The sequence below is a fragment of the Saccoglossus kowalevskii genome, chromosome 16 (assembly GCF_978046115.1).
Source record: "Saccoglossus kowalevskii chromosome 16, keSacKowa6.1, whole genome shotgun sequence".
NCBI lineage: Eukaryota > Metazoa > Hemichordata > Enteropneusta > Harrimaniidae > Saccoglossus > Saccoglossus kowalevskii.
The window spans coordinates 11379022-11394376 of record NC_140656.1 but is presented as its reverse complement, the minus strand read 5'-3'; the positions used below and the strand labels follow the sequence as shown (position 1 = coordinate 11394376).

The 15355-nt window shown below is 35.4% G+C and overlaps 1 protein-coding gene and 1 long non-coding RNA gene across 2 annotated transcripts; both read left to right on the top strand.

Annotated features, from left to right (window-relative positions):
- The first annotated feature begins 2804 nt into the window (after positions 1–2804).
- On the top strand, positions 2805–3594 carry LOC144356282 (uncharacterized). Its single transcript, XR_013421420.2, has 3 exons — positions 2805–2826; positions 2934–3053; positions 3418–3594. It is a non-coding gene; the product is annotated as an uncharacterized LOC144356282 (long non-coding RNA).
- Positions 3595–3674: 80 nt separating this feature from the next.
- LOC102802355 (uncharacterized) lies at positions 3675–7009 on the top strand. Its single transcript, XM_085490866.1, has 7 exons — positions 3675–3789; positions 4030–4139; positions 4675–4816; positions 5516–5700; positions 5859–6030; positions 6445–6599; positions 6909–7009. The coding sequence occupies exons 1-6, from the start codon at positions 3675–3677 to the stop codon at positions 6582–6584; spliced, it is 864 nt and encodes a 287-aa protein (XP_085346992.1). The 3' UTR covers positions 6585–6599; positions 6909–7009.
- The last annotated feature ends 8346 nt before the right edge of the window (positions 7010–15355 follow it).

Sequence of the window (15355 nt, the reverse complement as noted above, 5' to 3'; positions counted from 1 at the left end):
TGACAATTTTTGGTTTCAAACACCTCAGGAAAGTGTTCTATGTTCTTCGGTATAATTAGGTGTTCGTATTTAAGGGATTTTGCCTTACAAAAACGACGAATTCGGCCGAATTTTGTATCTGCTGGCATAATTATTATTCCAATGGATCGTATTTCTGTGAAAGATTGGTATTTTTGTCCAGATTTGTTTAAAATCTGAAAAACGCGTTTCACAACTGGTTTCTTAATTAGTTTTATACTGCATTCAAAATGGCGGCCCCATATAGTAAATATCGTATTCATTTTATTGTCACGTGTGCGCCAGCTGACTGTGGGCACCGCTGCAAGCAGGAGATCGCAGAGCAGTTCATACAAGTCTCACAGAACGATAATTGAAGCCTCTATCACTTATATTGCGGCAGCAGCACAAAGGGTAAACAATGAAAATGATGGACCCCAACTGCTCTCAGTGTAGCATATTTGTAAGCCTAAATGGCCCAGAATCAGTGACACCACCAAGGTTTCCACATGAGTCAATCAGAATGTGATCTTGCAAGCAGCTGTGTCACATAGGCAACTCAGTAGACAGTAAACATACTTTGTTATTCAAATCACAAGCACACCTGGTAGATTCCAACTGTCCTTCCAGAGCTGAAAACAAGTATGACCTGTCAATTACCCTTATGACAGTTATCACACGACAATGCACACCGTTCTTCCCAGGATTCCATGCAGACTTCTATTTGCAGAGTTTGAGTTAATATGACAAAACCATAAATTAAGGGATGCTGACTGAGAGAGCAAAGTGTGATATGAATTGGCAATCTTGAGCAACCTCCCCATAATAATAATATCATTTTGCTATTACTTTATTGTAATATTGAACATTAAGTATTCTGATGCAATTTATAGTTAGTGGTTTGTTGATGTTAAAGAGGTAACATTGCGCGTTGTTCACATATCAATTCACACACCCATACAAATCGGTTCTATACTAGGAGTAAACAAAGGACCGTTAGTTGAAAGTCAGTATTATCGTTACCTGAGCGTAAAACTGGCACTAAATTTGGTATAAAATAAAGATTCGGAAATTCACAGCATTTTAGTAGGTCGTTAACAAATCCTGGTTGACGCTAATTTCGTGATACATTTGTTGTCTGGCGTTGTTGAACACCGATCTGTTCCCCCATATAGTAGTGCGAATTAAGACAATTACATATGCATTAAATTTATCAGTTAAAAAATGAATTGTTAGCAAAAATTTAGTTTGTCACACGCACTGAAGAGAAGAATTTGCGCCACATTGAATTGTACAAATACAGGTTTTTGTAAAATGAATGGCGCTTTTGGATGAGTGAACTGACTCTGAAAAACGTGCCATGCGACCTCTAAATAAAAAATAACCGCCCATTATTGATTACAGGGGATTTTTAAATTTGCATTAATAAAATAAATGTACAGCAAAATGATATCACTGACTGTTTGTCTTACCATACAGCAGATGTTGACCTACATTCAAGATAACAACACCCTAACGACACACACGCGGCGTATTTTGGTATGAATCTAGTGACCGTGACCTGTCTGGTGTTGTTAATCACCGATCTGTTTCCCAATATAGTGGTACGAATTAAGATCATTGCATACGTATTGAATTTATTAGTTAAAATTGAATTGTTTCAGTTGCCATGTGCACGTGCACGGAAGAGAAGAATGTGCTACACATTTAATTGTACAAATACAAGGGTTAATAAAATGAATGGCAACTTTTGATGAGTGAATTGTCCCTGGAAAACGTGCCATGTTACATCTACATAAAAAAACTAGAAATTATTGATTACAGCGGATTTCTTAATTTTAATTATTAAATAAATGTATAGCAAAGTGATATCACTGACAGTTTGTAGTACCATACAACATACGTTAACCTACATTCAAGATACATCACCCTAACGAAACACACCTGCTAAAAATTCGGTATGATACCTGGATGGTAATCGTGATAATATGCAAGTTTAGATTGTGTGTTAGTAATTTAATTATAAACAAAAATGCTTAGGATTTAGGTATAAAGAATGGAGCAACATATACTACAGTCACAAGAGTTATTTATGTCAAACCCCTGTACATGACGCTTATCATTATGTAAGCGCTTTCGAACATGACTGAATTCAAAGTCGACTGTATCAATGGCGACTTTAGGTTTATATCACTGCCCATATTGCCACTAAGTAACAATGTTTATTCTGATAGTAAAACTAGCATGCAATAAACGCTGCGGCGCTACAAATGAAACATTAGAATAAGGTTCCAGTCAGTTATATGCATTCCAAAGCGATTTGAATGACGCAGACGGCCTAACAATGTTAAAAGTTAATAAACAGTATACCTACCAATCATATGCCCACATAATGTGACTTAGTTTTTGGGGTTGCGTTTATTAACTTTACGTTATTTCTAGTAGATGAAATTCAATAAATATATTTAACAATCTATAAAAAATTCGATTTTAATTTAAAGGGATGTAAAATTACAATCAAGATACTTGTGTACACATGAGCTGGAGAGAATGTTGTAACAAATAACCAATATCAACTTTTACATAGTTATATTCTGACCAGCTGAGTGGGTGTAAACTAGGGCATACAAATAAACACACGACACCATTTAGCGGTATTGGTGTCAATTATAATCAATAAATAATACCTCACGCGTGCCTGTCTTTAATTCCGTTTCCTGACGATAACCCAGTTGATAACGGTGCCACACATACATTGGTCACAGAAATAAATAAAAGGCACCATTTCTCAGCACATCTACATCCTTTATACTGAGGTACCCTGAACAGGTAAGACGATTTATACAACCTCAGATGTGCAGTAACATTTTAAGAATGGTCTTCGACATTGTTATTTTAATACGTATTTCATTTGACCAATAACATTTTCTTCTTAGCAGATCGCCATGCGTTTCATCGTCCTTGCTCTACTTGTTGCCGCAGCTAGTGCTGCAAAGCTTGTTCCCTTGTACAAAGCACGGGATGTAGTAAAGAACAGCTACATCTTGAGAGTTAAGGTGAGTACAAAAATGTGTTATTCCATTTAGTGACAGTTAGTGTTGACCTTCGATTTTAAGTTAGGAATTTATCTAAAGGAGATATTGCAAAGTTGTTGCAATTTTAGTGTCTGTTGTGTAGAGTCTCTGACTCTGAATGTAGTAATTTGTGATAAGCGAACATTATTAATAATTACATCATTTCGAAATTGTCTTGCATTTGTTGATTGGGTCGCTCAGATTATTAATTATAAGCTGCCTAATACTTAATCAAATTAAGCGCAAATATTGCATTGACCTAGAATAAAATATGACTAGTGTTGTGATCTATTTTTAATATCATTGTACAGACAGTTAATCATTGCGCATACATATTCGTTCACAGGAGGGTGTAGATCTTGACAGTGTTGCTGCTAAACTGCCCGGTATGGGTATTGGAATCAAAATTAGATACAGTCATGGTTTTGCAATCCAGGCACAAGAGAAAAACATTAACCAGGTAGTATCCAATCAAGTATTAAATAGGTCTGTGGTAATTTGCTACACCTTCGACGTTATGTAATACTGTAGTAGGATGAACCATTAAGGATAACCGCCGTTCCCATCGTAACAATGTTTCCCTTTTGCATGCAGTTGAGAACCATGGATGAGTTTGAGTACATTGAGGAAGACGGTATCTACAGAGTCGATGTTGAATGGGGATGTGATCGTATCGATCAACGCAATCTTCCTCTTGATGGTGCCGCAAATTTCCAAGGTAATTTTGAGTTGTTGTTGAAAACGCATAGTACACGATGTTAACATTGTTTCTTTTTCAGGATATATTAATATCTTGAATTGAATATACACGTGTCATAGATTACTGAAAGGCTGGATATAACGATTTAGTAGCGCCGTTGTGCAGTTTTATTTTATGCAACAACATATTACATTTCTGAATATTTTTCGCCAAATAGTTTGCAGGTTCACTAATCAGTGTAATGTGATTTCCATTTAGGTGACGGCTCTGGCACACATGTATACATAATTGACACTGGTCTACGTCATACCCATGTTGAATTTGAAGGGCGCGCAAGTTTCTTCTTCGATTTTGAACCTGCAAATCAGGTAAGAACTTATGTAATTTGCCATAATTTAACATAAGAACTTGTGCAATACATGCAATAAGGTTGTTAACGTGTTTAAACTTGTTTCACAAATGAATACGTCGTTTCTGCAAGTCACGCCCTCTAGTGATAAATCACTCCTGTGACGTAAATGAGTGACTGGGACGCCGTTTATGATTAGTGGTCTGACAGCCATTTATAAACAGCACCGTCTTTCAAAGATGTGACGAACGGCTACAAAACAAAAAAAGTAGTTGTATATTTGAACAAAATTGCTTACACCCTTCTACGTATATTTGACGTCATAGAAACCATTCGTCGCGAGACCCATTGAAAAGGAGTAGCATACTTTATAGTTCAGAAAAAATTAAGAGGGTCAGATATTAGGAAACGGCTAAATACACATTCCAGTGCCCTGAAGAAATAAGTTTAGACAACTCAACTTGTGAAACATATATTTCTTATTTGTTGGTACTGGTCACGAAATAAAAATGTATTGTTTTTAAGAGTAACAAACCTTCAATATTATATTGCAGGGAGATGATTGTAACGGCCATGGCACACATTGTGGCGGTACATCGGTTGGAAAGGACGTCGGTATTGCCACTGCAGCCTCCGTGTACAGTGTCCGAGTAATGAACTGTATTGGTGCCGGTTTAACTACCAACATTGTTGAAGGTACAACATTTTTTTTTCTGACTTAATGGTTACAGGTCAAAGTGAACAGCCTTTAGGTGGTTGATAGGGCATAAGAATTCGTGCAGCCAGAAGTGTGTGCGTTCAAGACGTACAAATGACTGAAATTACGCAAATACATTTTTCACATTGATTTGGAATGCATTCCCGCACACGAAATCGATGGAACAAATAGGTGCATCTTGTTATTGAGCTCTCCGATAATATAAATTCTACGATCTTAAACAACTTATAAACTGCTTGTTTACGCGTTACTATTTTAATATTAGAACATTAAGCATTGTAAATAGATATGAACATGGTGACACACTGGTTTTATAAAGTCAAAGAATTTCTCGCGCGTTTATTCAAAGCGGCATATTTTGTTTTCGTGCTTGCGTTTTGTTTTTGGTCTCGTGCGTATATTGATATGTTTTCAACAATTCTGTCTTGCCTCTGGCCAAAAGAAGTAATATCGTTAGTATGATTATTGCAACTACAACACAGCATATAAAATATTGCCCATAGGCGATATCATTAACATTCGGTTAAAAACAATAATTTTTCTTCCGACAATTACATTTTTCAAAAGAAAACGAATGATTCATATCCCCGAATTTCAGGTGAAGCTGAATTGATGTTTTTTTGGTTCCTTATATGATATTTTTCTGTATAAAAAGGCATGTGTTTCACAAATTGCAGGAATTGACGCTGTTGCTGATGGTGGCACCATGCCTGGTTCAGCCAACTTGTCACTTGGTGGAGGTCCCAGCCCTGCTATGGACGATGCCACGACACGGTTAACTGCTGCCGGGTTTACAACAGCTGTGGCTGCTGGTAATAGTGATGAGGATGCTTGCAACGGATCCCCGTCGAGAGAGGAAACGGTGAGTACAAGTAATTGCTAAAAACCAAGCACCGTGTGCAGAAAATTACTATAGATAGTTCAGCTAGACTTGTTTTGGTAAATGTGATATTATGATGGCTAGACAGTGTATTTGTGTGCAGCAAAACCACATTCACATCATTCGTTCACTTTTTGCAGAGCATAACTGTTGGCGCTACAACGGATACGGACGCACGTTCAGGTTTTTCAAACTATGGCACATGTCTTGAAATTTTTGCTCCTGGAAGCTTTGTAAGAAGTTCGTATCACACATGTGACACTTGTTACGAATCGCTCAGTGGTACATCAATGGCTGCCCCACACGTCTGTGGTAAGTTAAGCTAACTCTTAATTAACTATGAGGTATTATCATACGAGACTGCACTGTTTTTTTTACTTTCCCGCCTTATCACCAACATTCCAAAATGAACTATTTTATTCAGATGTTTTCTGTCACGCGAGCGTTACTATTTTCTGATGAAGTTTAAGATTAAAATACCCATACAGTATTAAAAACTTACTATCAACTATGTTTAAAGCCGATTGCCAGACAGTTTGAGACACGAAAACTATTAGAAAAGTTGATTAAAGTGTGGATAAAAGGACTAGACTAGCAAGCTCGTCCCACGTAATCGTTTCTGGTTCTACCCGACCTTCAAACCGCACTATATTAAAACAACTGTTAGAGGCTAATGAGTGATTTGTGAAGCGCCCGAATTAAATATTGTTTTATGTATGATTTCAGGTGTCGCCGCTGTACTGTTGTCAGGTGGCCAGTGTTCCGACAACACAAGTTGCAGAGCCAAAATTGATGAAGATGCTACCGTAGATGTTCTCACAAACATCGGTATTGGCTCCCCCAATAAGTTGTTATACTGTGACTAAAATGTTTCTTAGACTGTGAGTAAACTGTACAACTTATCTGTCACTCTACAATTATCTTACTACTACAATTTTGTATCACCGTGAACATCGTGTCAATTATCTCACTATACTTTATAGCCGTGAATAATGAGTTACTTATCATACTACTATACTGTATTATCACAAACATCATGTCAATTATCTCACTACTATACTGTATCGCTGCTTCTTTTCACGGCTAATTTCGCGGCATACACATTTTACACCGCATAACTAATACTTTACTGCTTTGCTAGTTTACTAGTTTTCGACACGTTTGTTAAATATGTTTTTATTTTCTTTCAGACTCTTCTCAAACACCCACAAAAACCGTCAGTAATTGTGTGAAAATTGTTGTTCTTGTATTCAGTTTATCTTGAATAAATAATTCTAAAATTTTAACTGAACGTACTTTGAATTCATTGCCGTATGGTTGTGTATTGTATGTTCAGGTACTTGGGGATTATTTTTCTTTCACTCATACAAATACACGCAACACAATAGTTACAGTCTAAGGTGGCCTGTCAGCAGAGCGGTGAAGGTAACCACCAACCAATCAACATATACTCCGCACTCTTCTGTTTATTGTTTCACTATCCAGAAAAAAAACCACACACATAAAGTTGATACATTTGAAAGTCCTGACATAAACGCAAGTCTATAAAATTATTAATCAGATGGTAATGTCTAATCATTTTCTCAACATTAAGCCAATCATAAAAACTTGGTTGTTATCGGAATGTTACTTCTGGAATTCTCATTCTAAATGATCTGTATAATTGTTTGTTTCGATAAAAGTACCATTCCCGAATCCAGTAAATTATTTATAAATTTCATTACAAAATCACGTTATCCATGTTTGCCCCAGGGCGTTTCCCTTGATTATGAGCTTGCAGTTAAATTCGCTAACCAGGGAATCACAATGTTTCATTATTTTTATAATTCTTTAATTGAATTTAAGTTTGCGTAGCTTAAACTTAGTAAAGAGGCAAGGTATGGTACAGTTATATTAATATTAACTTCTGCGGATAGGGTTAAATTTTGTGCTTACTAATTATCTAATTTTAATGAATCTAATTACTGAAATGAAACTAATAATCCACAGATCTGAATACTTTAAGTTTGAAATCCATGCAAATTGCTTCGTATAAATAGTTTCATGTGTCCTCCTTAATATACATAGCTGTAATATTCCAAACATTGTTGCAGATAAGGACATGCAATTAGTGATATAATTATGATGGAGGCATTTGACAACATATCAGATGACAATATGTATGACAGTAATGTACTTTAAGCAGCGCTGCAGGTAGTGCAACCAGTGCTATAATAAGGCATTGGATAAGAGATATGACTACAATAGCAGATTACTGTATATGGTCATATGACTATAATAATATGCATAAGTGTAATACTGTTACTCATACTTCATGCTTCCAGTACCTTCAACACCTAAGAGCTTTTTCTAAGCTTTCATGATTTGAATAATAAAACAAAGATTGACTTTCAAAGTTTCCAAGAACCATACTTAATTTTTCTTTGTAAGACCTCGGAATCTGAAAATCATTTACAATCCCAAATGTGGAGATATAGTTTGTAACAAATAAGGAATACTGTATTTACTATATTAGAGACACATCTTCAATATAAATTGTGTTTATTGCATGCAAAATTATTTAAATATGTCTTTTTTTGACTGCGACACGTCTTTGTCGTTTATATTAACAGTAAGCACATATGCTTCTAATAGAGCAAATATGACATTTAAAAGTGTTACTGCAAGCTGTGATTAGAGTGGCTCGAAGTGGCTATGGTATAACAATTATAAATATTTAATGAAATCAAGACCATAGATGATGACTTGATATTTCGATGATATATCTTGTTTGACAAAATTATTGCACCAGTTGCATGTCCGTATCTGTAACAGTACTTAAGATATTACATTTATGCATATTATTATAGTGTATATTATCGACATCAACGGGAATAAAGCAGTAGAAACGTTAAACACTTTTGAAGATAAGTCGGCACTGACAGAATTATATACGCGCAAACTGATGATAGATATCAACTTGGTAAGTATCGTCGGATTCTGCTAGTATACACTATTAAACATATCGATATCCTGACTGACAAATTTGTTGCAAAATGTGTGAATATACACGTGTGTGTAAGCGTTAATCTCGGAATTTGTGGCATACAATTTGAACTGATCTGCAGCAGTCCAATTAGAAAATACCTTAGTTGCATATTCAAATCTGAAAAAAAAGATTGTGGGGTTCTACGTGAAAGCCATTGTGGAGATATTTAGGAGAAAGTTACTTAAAGTATCCTCACCCTTGCTGAACCCTAACCCTAACCCTAACACTTCAAGCTCCAATGCAATTCAAAATGCCCCTGCAAATAACTACAAGTGACCCGAAGAAGGTATATACAATTGAAAGAGCTATGGGCGAGGTGTCTTAATGAGCCGAAAGTTATTGCAGACGTCCAAGTACACTATTTATAGTATTCCTCTCACGGGTTTTGTTGCTATATTGGACTTTGATTTAGATTTTTTGGTAACCCATGCATTTTCAGGCTGTAGCTATTCTTAACCTTATTTATTTTTTTCTTTTATTGACTGTTTTTTGTTTGTTTGTTTGTTTGTTTTTAATTTTGGCTCTAAATGCAACTGGAACATAACTACTTACAATCTGTAAATTAATGTTTTATATATATCCAGTTAATTTATCTGAACGAGGTTGAACTCGATTTTGTCAAATTCATCTTTTCACTTGGTTGAACTGGATTTTGTCATATTCATCTTTTCATTTGGTTGAACCTGGATTTTGTCAAATTTATCTTTTCACTTGGTGGAACAGGTTGAATGAGGTTGAACTCGATTTTGTCAAATTCATCTTTTCATTTGGTTGAACTGGATTTTGTCAAATTCATCTTTTCACTTGGTTGAACAGGTTGAATGAGGTTGAACTCGATTTTGTCAAGTTCATCTTTTCATTTGGTTCAACAGGTTGAACGAGGTTGAACTTGATTTTGTCAAGTTCATCTTTTCATTAGATTGAAAAGGTCAAACGAGTTGAACTGAATTTTGTAAAATTCACCTTTTCATTTGGTTAACAGGTTGAATAGGTTGAACGAGGTTGAACTTGATTTGTCAAATTCGTCTATTCATTTTTTTGAACAGGTAGAACAAAGTTAAACTGGATTTGTCAAAATTCACCTTTTCATTTGGTTGAACATGGTTGAACTGGATTTTGTTGAAATAAAATATAAAGCAACACTCACTAACATGAAAATAAAAATACATACACTACCAACAATGTCAAATATGTTATCCCTGACAAAAATATTTAATTTGCCCTATTGACAAAAATTTTGTGGCAAGGAAGGCGAGAGATAGGAAGTTCCAACCTGGGTTGTCATTCCGAGCTGTTGTGTTTTGAAAATTGTGGACAAGTATCCAAATCTACACAATCATTATACATGTACTTGTTTTTATTCAAGTAGGCTGTTATGAGACTGAATGATTGCAACAGTCAATGTATAATTACAGTTTTATTATTAAAAAACAATAAATAATATGCTGTATAGTATGCTTTATATTTTCTCTGCAAATGAATAGGGAAATAAACTTGCAATACAGACAAAAATGGTGCTGGTGGAAAGAGTAGCAGCAATCATCTAAGACCTGCGGGCCCTTATGTTCAAAGAGTCTGCACTAGTTTGCTATTCATTTCATACCCATACCATCCCAGAACAAGTAGAATAAATGCAATACAAACAAAATAGGGCTAAACTACTTGTAATTTGTTTTTTCTTAGATGGAAAAAAATATATATTTAAATCACACTCCCTGTGTCCTGGTCTGGAAATAAATAATTGTAAATTGTTCAAGATACTATACAGCATCTGTGGTATTGGATTCCAAGAATATTTGTGTGTTTGTATAGGTTTTGAATGTAGCTAAAGACTGGGTTGCTGTGTATTTTTTGTTTGTGCACATCAACACTGCCCCTTTTTGTAGACACGGATAGCGACTAAATTTGCCTGAATGTTATTGGAATCAGCAACCAACTGTGTACTGTATCCTAATACAGGGGTCAAGTAAAAGAAGAAAAATATTCAGGCTGTGTAAAAGTAGTTCTATGTTCATCTCCAGCTCTATTATATTCACATCCTTTTTGTTGCTGGTAATCAATCACTGCTAGCAAACATCTTCCAACATATGCTGGATAATGTATCTCTCAGTCAACAAGCTTGGCATAAGCAGTTCCTGCTGAAGAAAACAATACCAGATGTTCAGTACAGTCTCATTATATAATCATGTGATTTGCATCTTGTTTAGTCGATTACCTTATTAAAAACAAGAAAATAAGGAGAGAAATGTATGTAAAAATATTACCAGACTTACTGAAATAAAATAATTCTGTAAAATATTATTGTAACACAATGTTTAATTTTTTAACAAAGACAGTGAAGAGAGTACTACAAAGGCACTTTTTGTTTTCATATACTCATATGAGTACATGATATAATAAACGAAATGTCTCTCCTTACCTGCCTATGCTTTGTGATCATATAGTTGAGATGTTAACTCCAATGTCGATCTCAATTTTTTGATAACGGCCAAGTTTTGAAGGTGTGATGAATGTATTCCATTGAAGGAAATGAATTAACACAAACTGCATTTAACATGATGTACAATACAACAGAAGGATTCCGGATGTAAAACAGTCATTGAGTCAAATCGCGTACTTCACTAAACACACTGCAACTGAAATAAATTGAAAAATTGTGACCATAACCTCTCAAGACAAGACGTCTACGAGAAGAGAGACAAATAATTGAAACTATTGGTTATAAAAAGTGCACAAAACTCGACAGCACAACAGCACGTGATTATGTGAATTACTCCTTACCTGTCAAGTAAACATTTCGCCACGATGTGTTAGAAATCCGAACTTTTCCATGAAAAATTCCCATCGCTCATATTGATCTCCAAGTCGGATACTCCCAGAATCAACAAGTTTTACCAAGCATTGACGAACTCAAAAAAACGTACACACGATAAAAACAAAAATGGCGGTGTCTGCTGTGAACCTTGCTTTCACATTAGCTCGAGACTCCCTAGGTCAACTGATTTCGATAACAAAGCCGAGAAGCTGACGTTCGGGTCTTTGTTTATAGGTGACCCACCGAGAAATAAAATTCTCTCCAGTCGCTGTCTGTATAGGGCCGATTTCGCTCTATCCGCGCATTTTCACAAGGCCAAATACCTCTCAATATACTCTATATAGTGAGTTCTAACAACATTACAAAGGCTGAATGGCACTTTAAGTTGAAACCGAAATGTACACAGACAAACAAATCATTCTGAATAGGAATATTCATTATCATTTAGGTATGGACCATGTCGAAGTGTAAGGCCTGCTAATTGCTAATGAGAAGGCACCCGTAGAACTCAAACTGGGCAGGGGGTTCTTTAACTGCTAGTATGGGGTAGACAAGACGATAGTACTAGAAATGAAATACACACACACACACCAACATATTGAGTTAAAGCTCCTGGCTTTAATACCTCTCAAAATAATGACAAGAAATAAAGCACAGAAAAATACAATGAATAAAGTCACTAAAATAGGGGATTGCTTAGGGAAGTGTGCATTGGTGATAACTCACAGTTCCAGGATGTATTATTGGACGACAGTCAAAGGCTTCTGCAACACAACAAAGAAGAAATACAGGGGTCTTGCTTGCAGAGGAACGTTGGTATTTTGGAGGGCACCGCTGGAAGCAGGAGATCGCAGAGCAGTTTATACAAGTCTCACAGAATGATGGTTGTAGCCTGTATCACATTATATCGTAGCAGAACACACTCGGTACCAAGTTGAAATGAAGCACCCAAACTGTCCTGAGTCTGTCCAATTTATAGGCATGATACTGTGACACCACCTTGGTTTCCACATGAGCCAATCTCAATGTAATCTTGCTAGCAGCTGTGTCACGTAGGCAACTCAGTAGATCATAAACACCCTTTGTTTTTCAAATTACAAGCACACCTGGTAGAATCCATTGTCCTTCCAGAGTTGAAAACCTGTATGACCTGTAATATGACAAAAACATGAAATAAAGAATGCTGACATCATCCCTCATCAAGACTGAACATGGCACATTTTCAGTCTAATAATCAGCATCAACTGCCAATAAATTTACATTTCTCAAAATTGCAAAAATATTGTTACAGTAATTCTAATCATTCTGTAATACATCATACCCACTCTCTCCTTAATTACATATGACCCCTGCCATTGCATCAACAACTTATTGTGCTCAGTGGGAAGTAACACCAACACTTTGTCACCAGGTTGGAACTTTCTATCCCTCGCCTTCCTCACCACAACATTTTTGTTAATAGAGCAAATTAAATATTTTTGTCAGGGATAACATATTTGACATTGTTGGTAGTGTATGTATTTTTATTTTCATGTTAGTGAGTGTTGCTTTATATTTATTTCAACAAAATCCAGTTCAACCATGTTCAACCAAATGAATAGACGAATTTGACAAATCAAGTTCAACTTCGTTCAACCTGTTCAACAAAATGAAAAGATGAATTTGACAACATCAAGTTCAACCTCGTTCAACCTATTCAACCTGTTAACCAAATGAAAAGATGAATTTGACAAAATCCAGTTCAACTCGTTTGATCTGTTCAATTAATTCAAAAGATGAATTTGACAAAATTCAGTTCAACCTCGTTAAACATGTTCAACCAAATGAAAAGATGAACTTGACAAAATCAAGTTCAACCTCATTCAACCAGTTCAATAAAATGAAAAGTTGAATTTGACAAAATCCAGTCAACCTCGTTCAAATCATTCAATTTGTTAACCAATTGAAAATATGAATTTGACAAAATTTAGTTCAACCACATGAAACGATGAATTTGACAAAATCCAGTTGAATCTCATTCAACCTGCTCAACCAAGTGAAAAGATGAATTTGACAAAATCCAGTTCAACCAAATGAAAAGATGAATATGACAAAATCCAGTTCAACCAAATGAAAAGATGAATATGACAAAATCCAGTTCAACGAAGTGAAAAGATGAATTTGACAAAATCCAGTTCAACCTCGTTCAGATAAATTGACTGGATATATATTAAACACTAATTTGCAGATTGTAAGTGGTTATGTTCCAGTTGCATTTAGAGCCAACAATTAAAAACAAACCAAAAAAAGGTAAATAAAAAAGAAAATAAATAAGATTAAGAATAGCTACAGCCTGAAAATGCATGGGTTACCAAAAAATCTAAATCAAAGTCCAATATAGCAACATAACCTGTGAGAGGAATACTATAAATAGTGTACTTGGACGTCTGCAATAACTTTCGGCTCATTAAGGCACCTCGCCCATAGCTCTTTCAATTGTATATACCTTCTTCGGGTCACTTGTAGTTATTTGCAGGGGCATTTTAAATTGCATTGGGGCTTGAAGTGTTAGGGTTAGGGTTAGGGTTCAGGCTAGGGTGAGGATACTTTAAGTAACTTTCTCCTAATTATCTCCACCATGGCTTTCACGTAGAACCCCACAATCTTTTTTTTTCAGATTTGAATATGCAACTAAGGTATTTTCTAATTGGACTGCTGCAGATCAGGTCAAAATGTATGCCACAAATTCCGAGATTAACGCTTACACACACGTGTATATTCACACATTTTGCAACAAATTTGTCAGTTACGATATCGATATGTTTAATAGTGTATACTAGCATATTAAGACAACACTTACTAAGTTGATATCTATCATCAGTTTGCGCGTATATTGGTTGAATATTAGTCACACTGAATCCAGCTTAGTACTACGTGTTGAAGATGTCATACATTTGACAAAGTCAAAGACAGCAATTAAAACACTATCAACATTCATTATAATCAATATATACGTGTTTGTGTGTTTGTTATTCTTATTTATTACCTTCAAGTTCATCTGTGGATCTGACATCACATTTTCGGAATATAATTCTGTCAGTGCCGACTTATCTTCAAAAGTGTTTAACGTTTCTACTTTATTCCCGTTCATGTCGATAATATACACTATAATAATATGCATAAGTGTAATATCTTAAGTACTGTTACAGATACGGACATGCAACTGGTGCAGTAATTTTGACAAACAAGATGTATCATCGAAATATCAAGTCATCATCTATGGTCATGATTTCATTAAATATTTATAATTGTTATACCATTGTTGTAACATTTTTAAATGTCGTATTTGCTCTATTAGAAGCATATGCGAATTTAACTGCAAGCTCATAATCAAGGGAAACGCCCTGGGGCAAACATGGATACCGTGATTTTGTAATGAAATTTATAAATCATTTACTGGATTCGGGAATGATACTTGTATCGAAACAAACAATTATACAGATCATTTAGAATGAGAACTCCAAAAGTGACATTACGATAACAACCACGTTTTTATGATTGGCTTAATGTTGAGAAAATGATTAGACATTACCATCTGATTAATAATTTTATAGACTTGCGTTTATGTCAGGACTTTCAAATGGATCAACTTTATGTGTGTGTGTGTTTTCTGGATAGTGAAACAATAAACAGAAGAGTGCGGAGTATATGTTGATTGTTTGGTGGTTACCTTCACTGCTCTGCTGACAGGCCACCTTAGACTGTAACTATTGTGCTGCGTGTATTTGTATGAGTGAACGAAAAATAATCCCCAA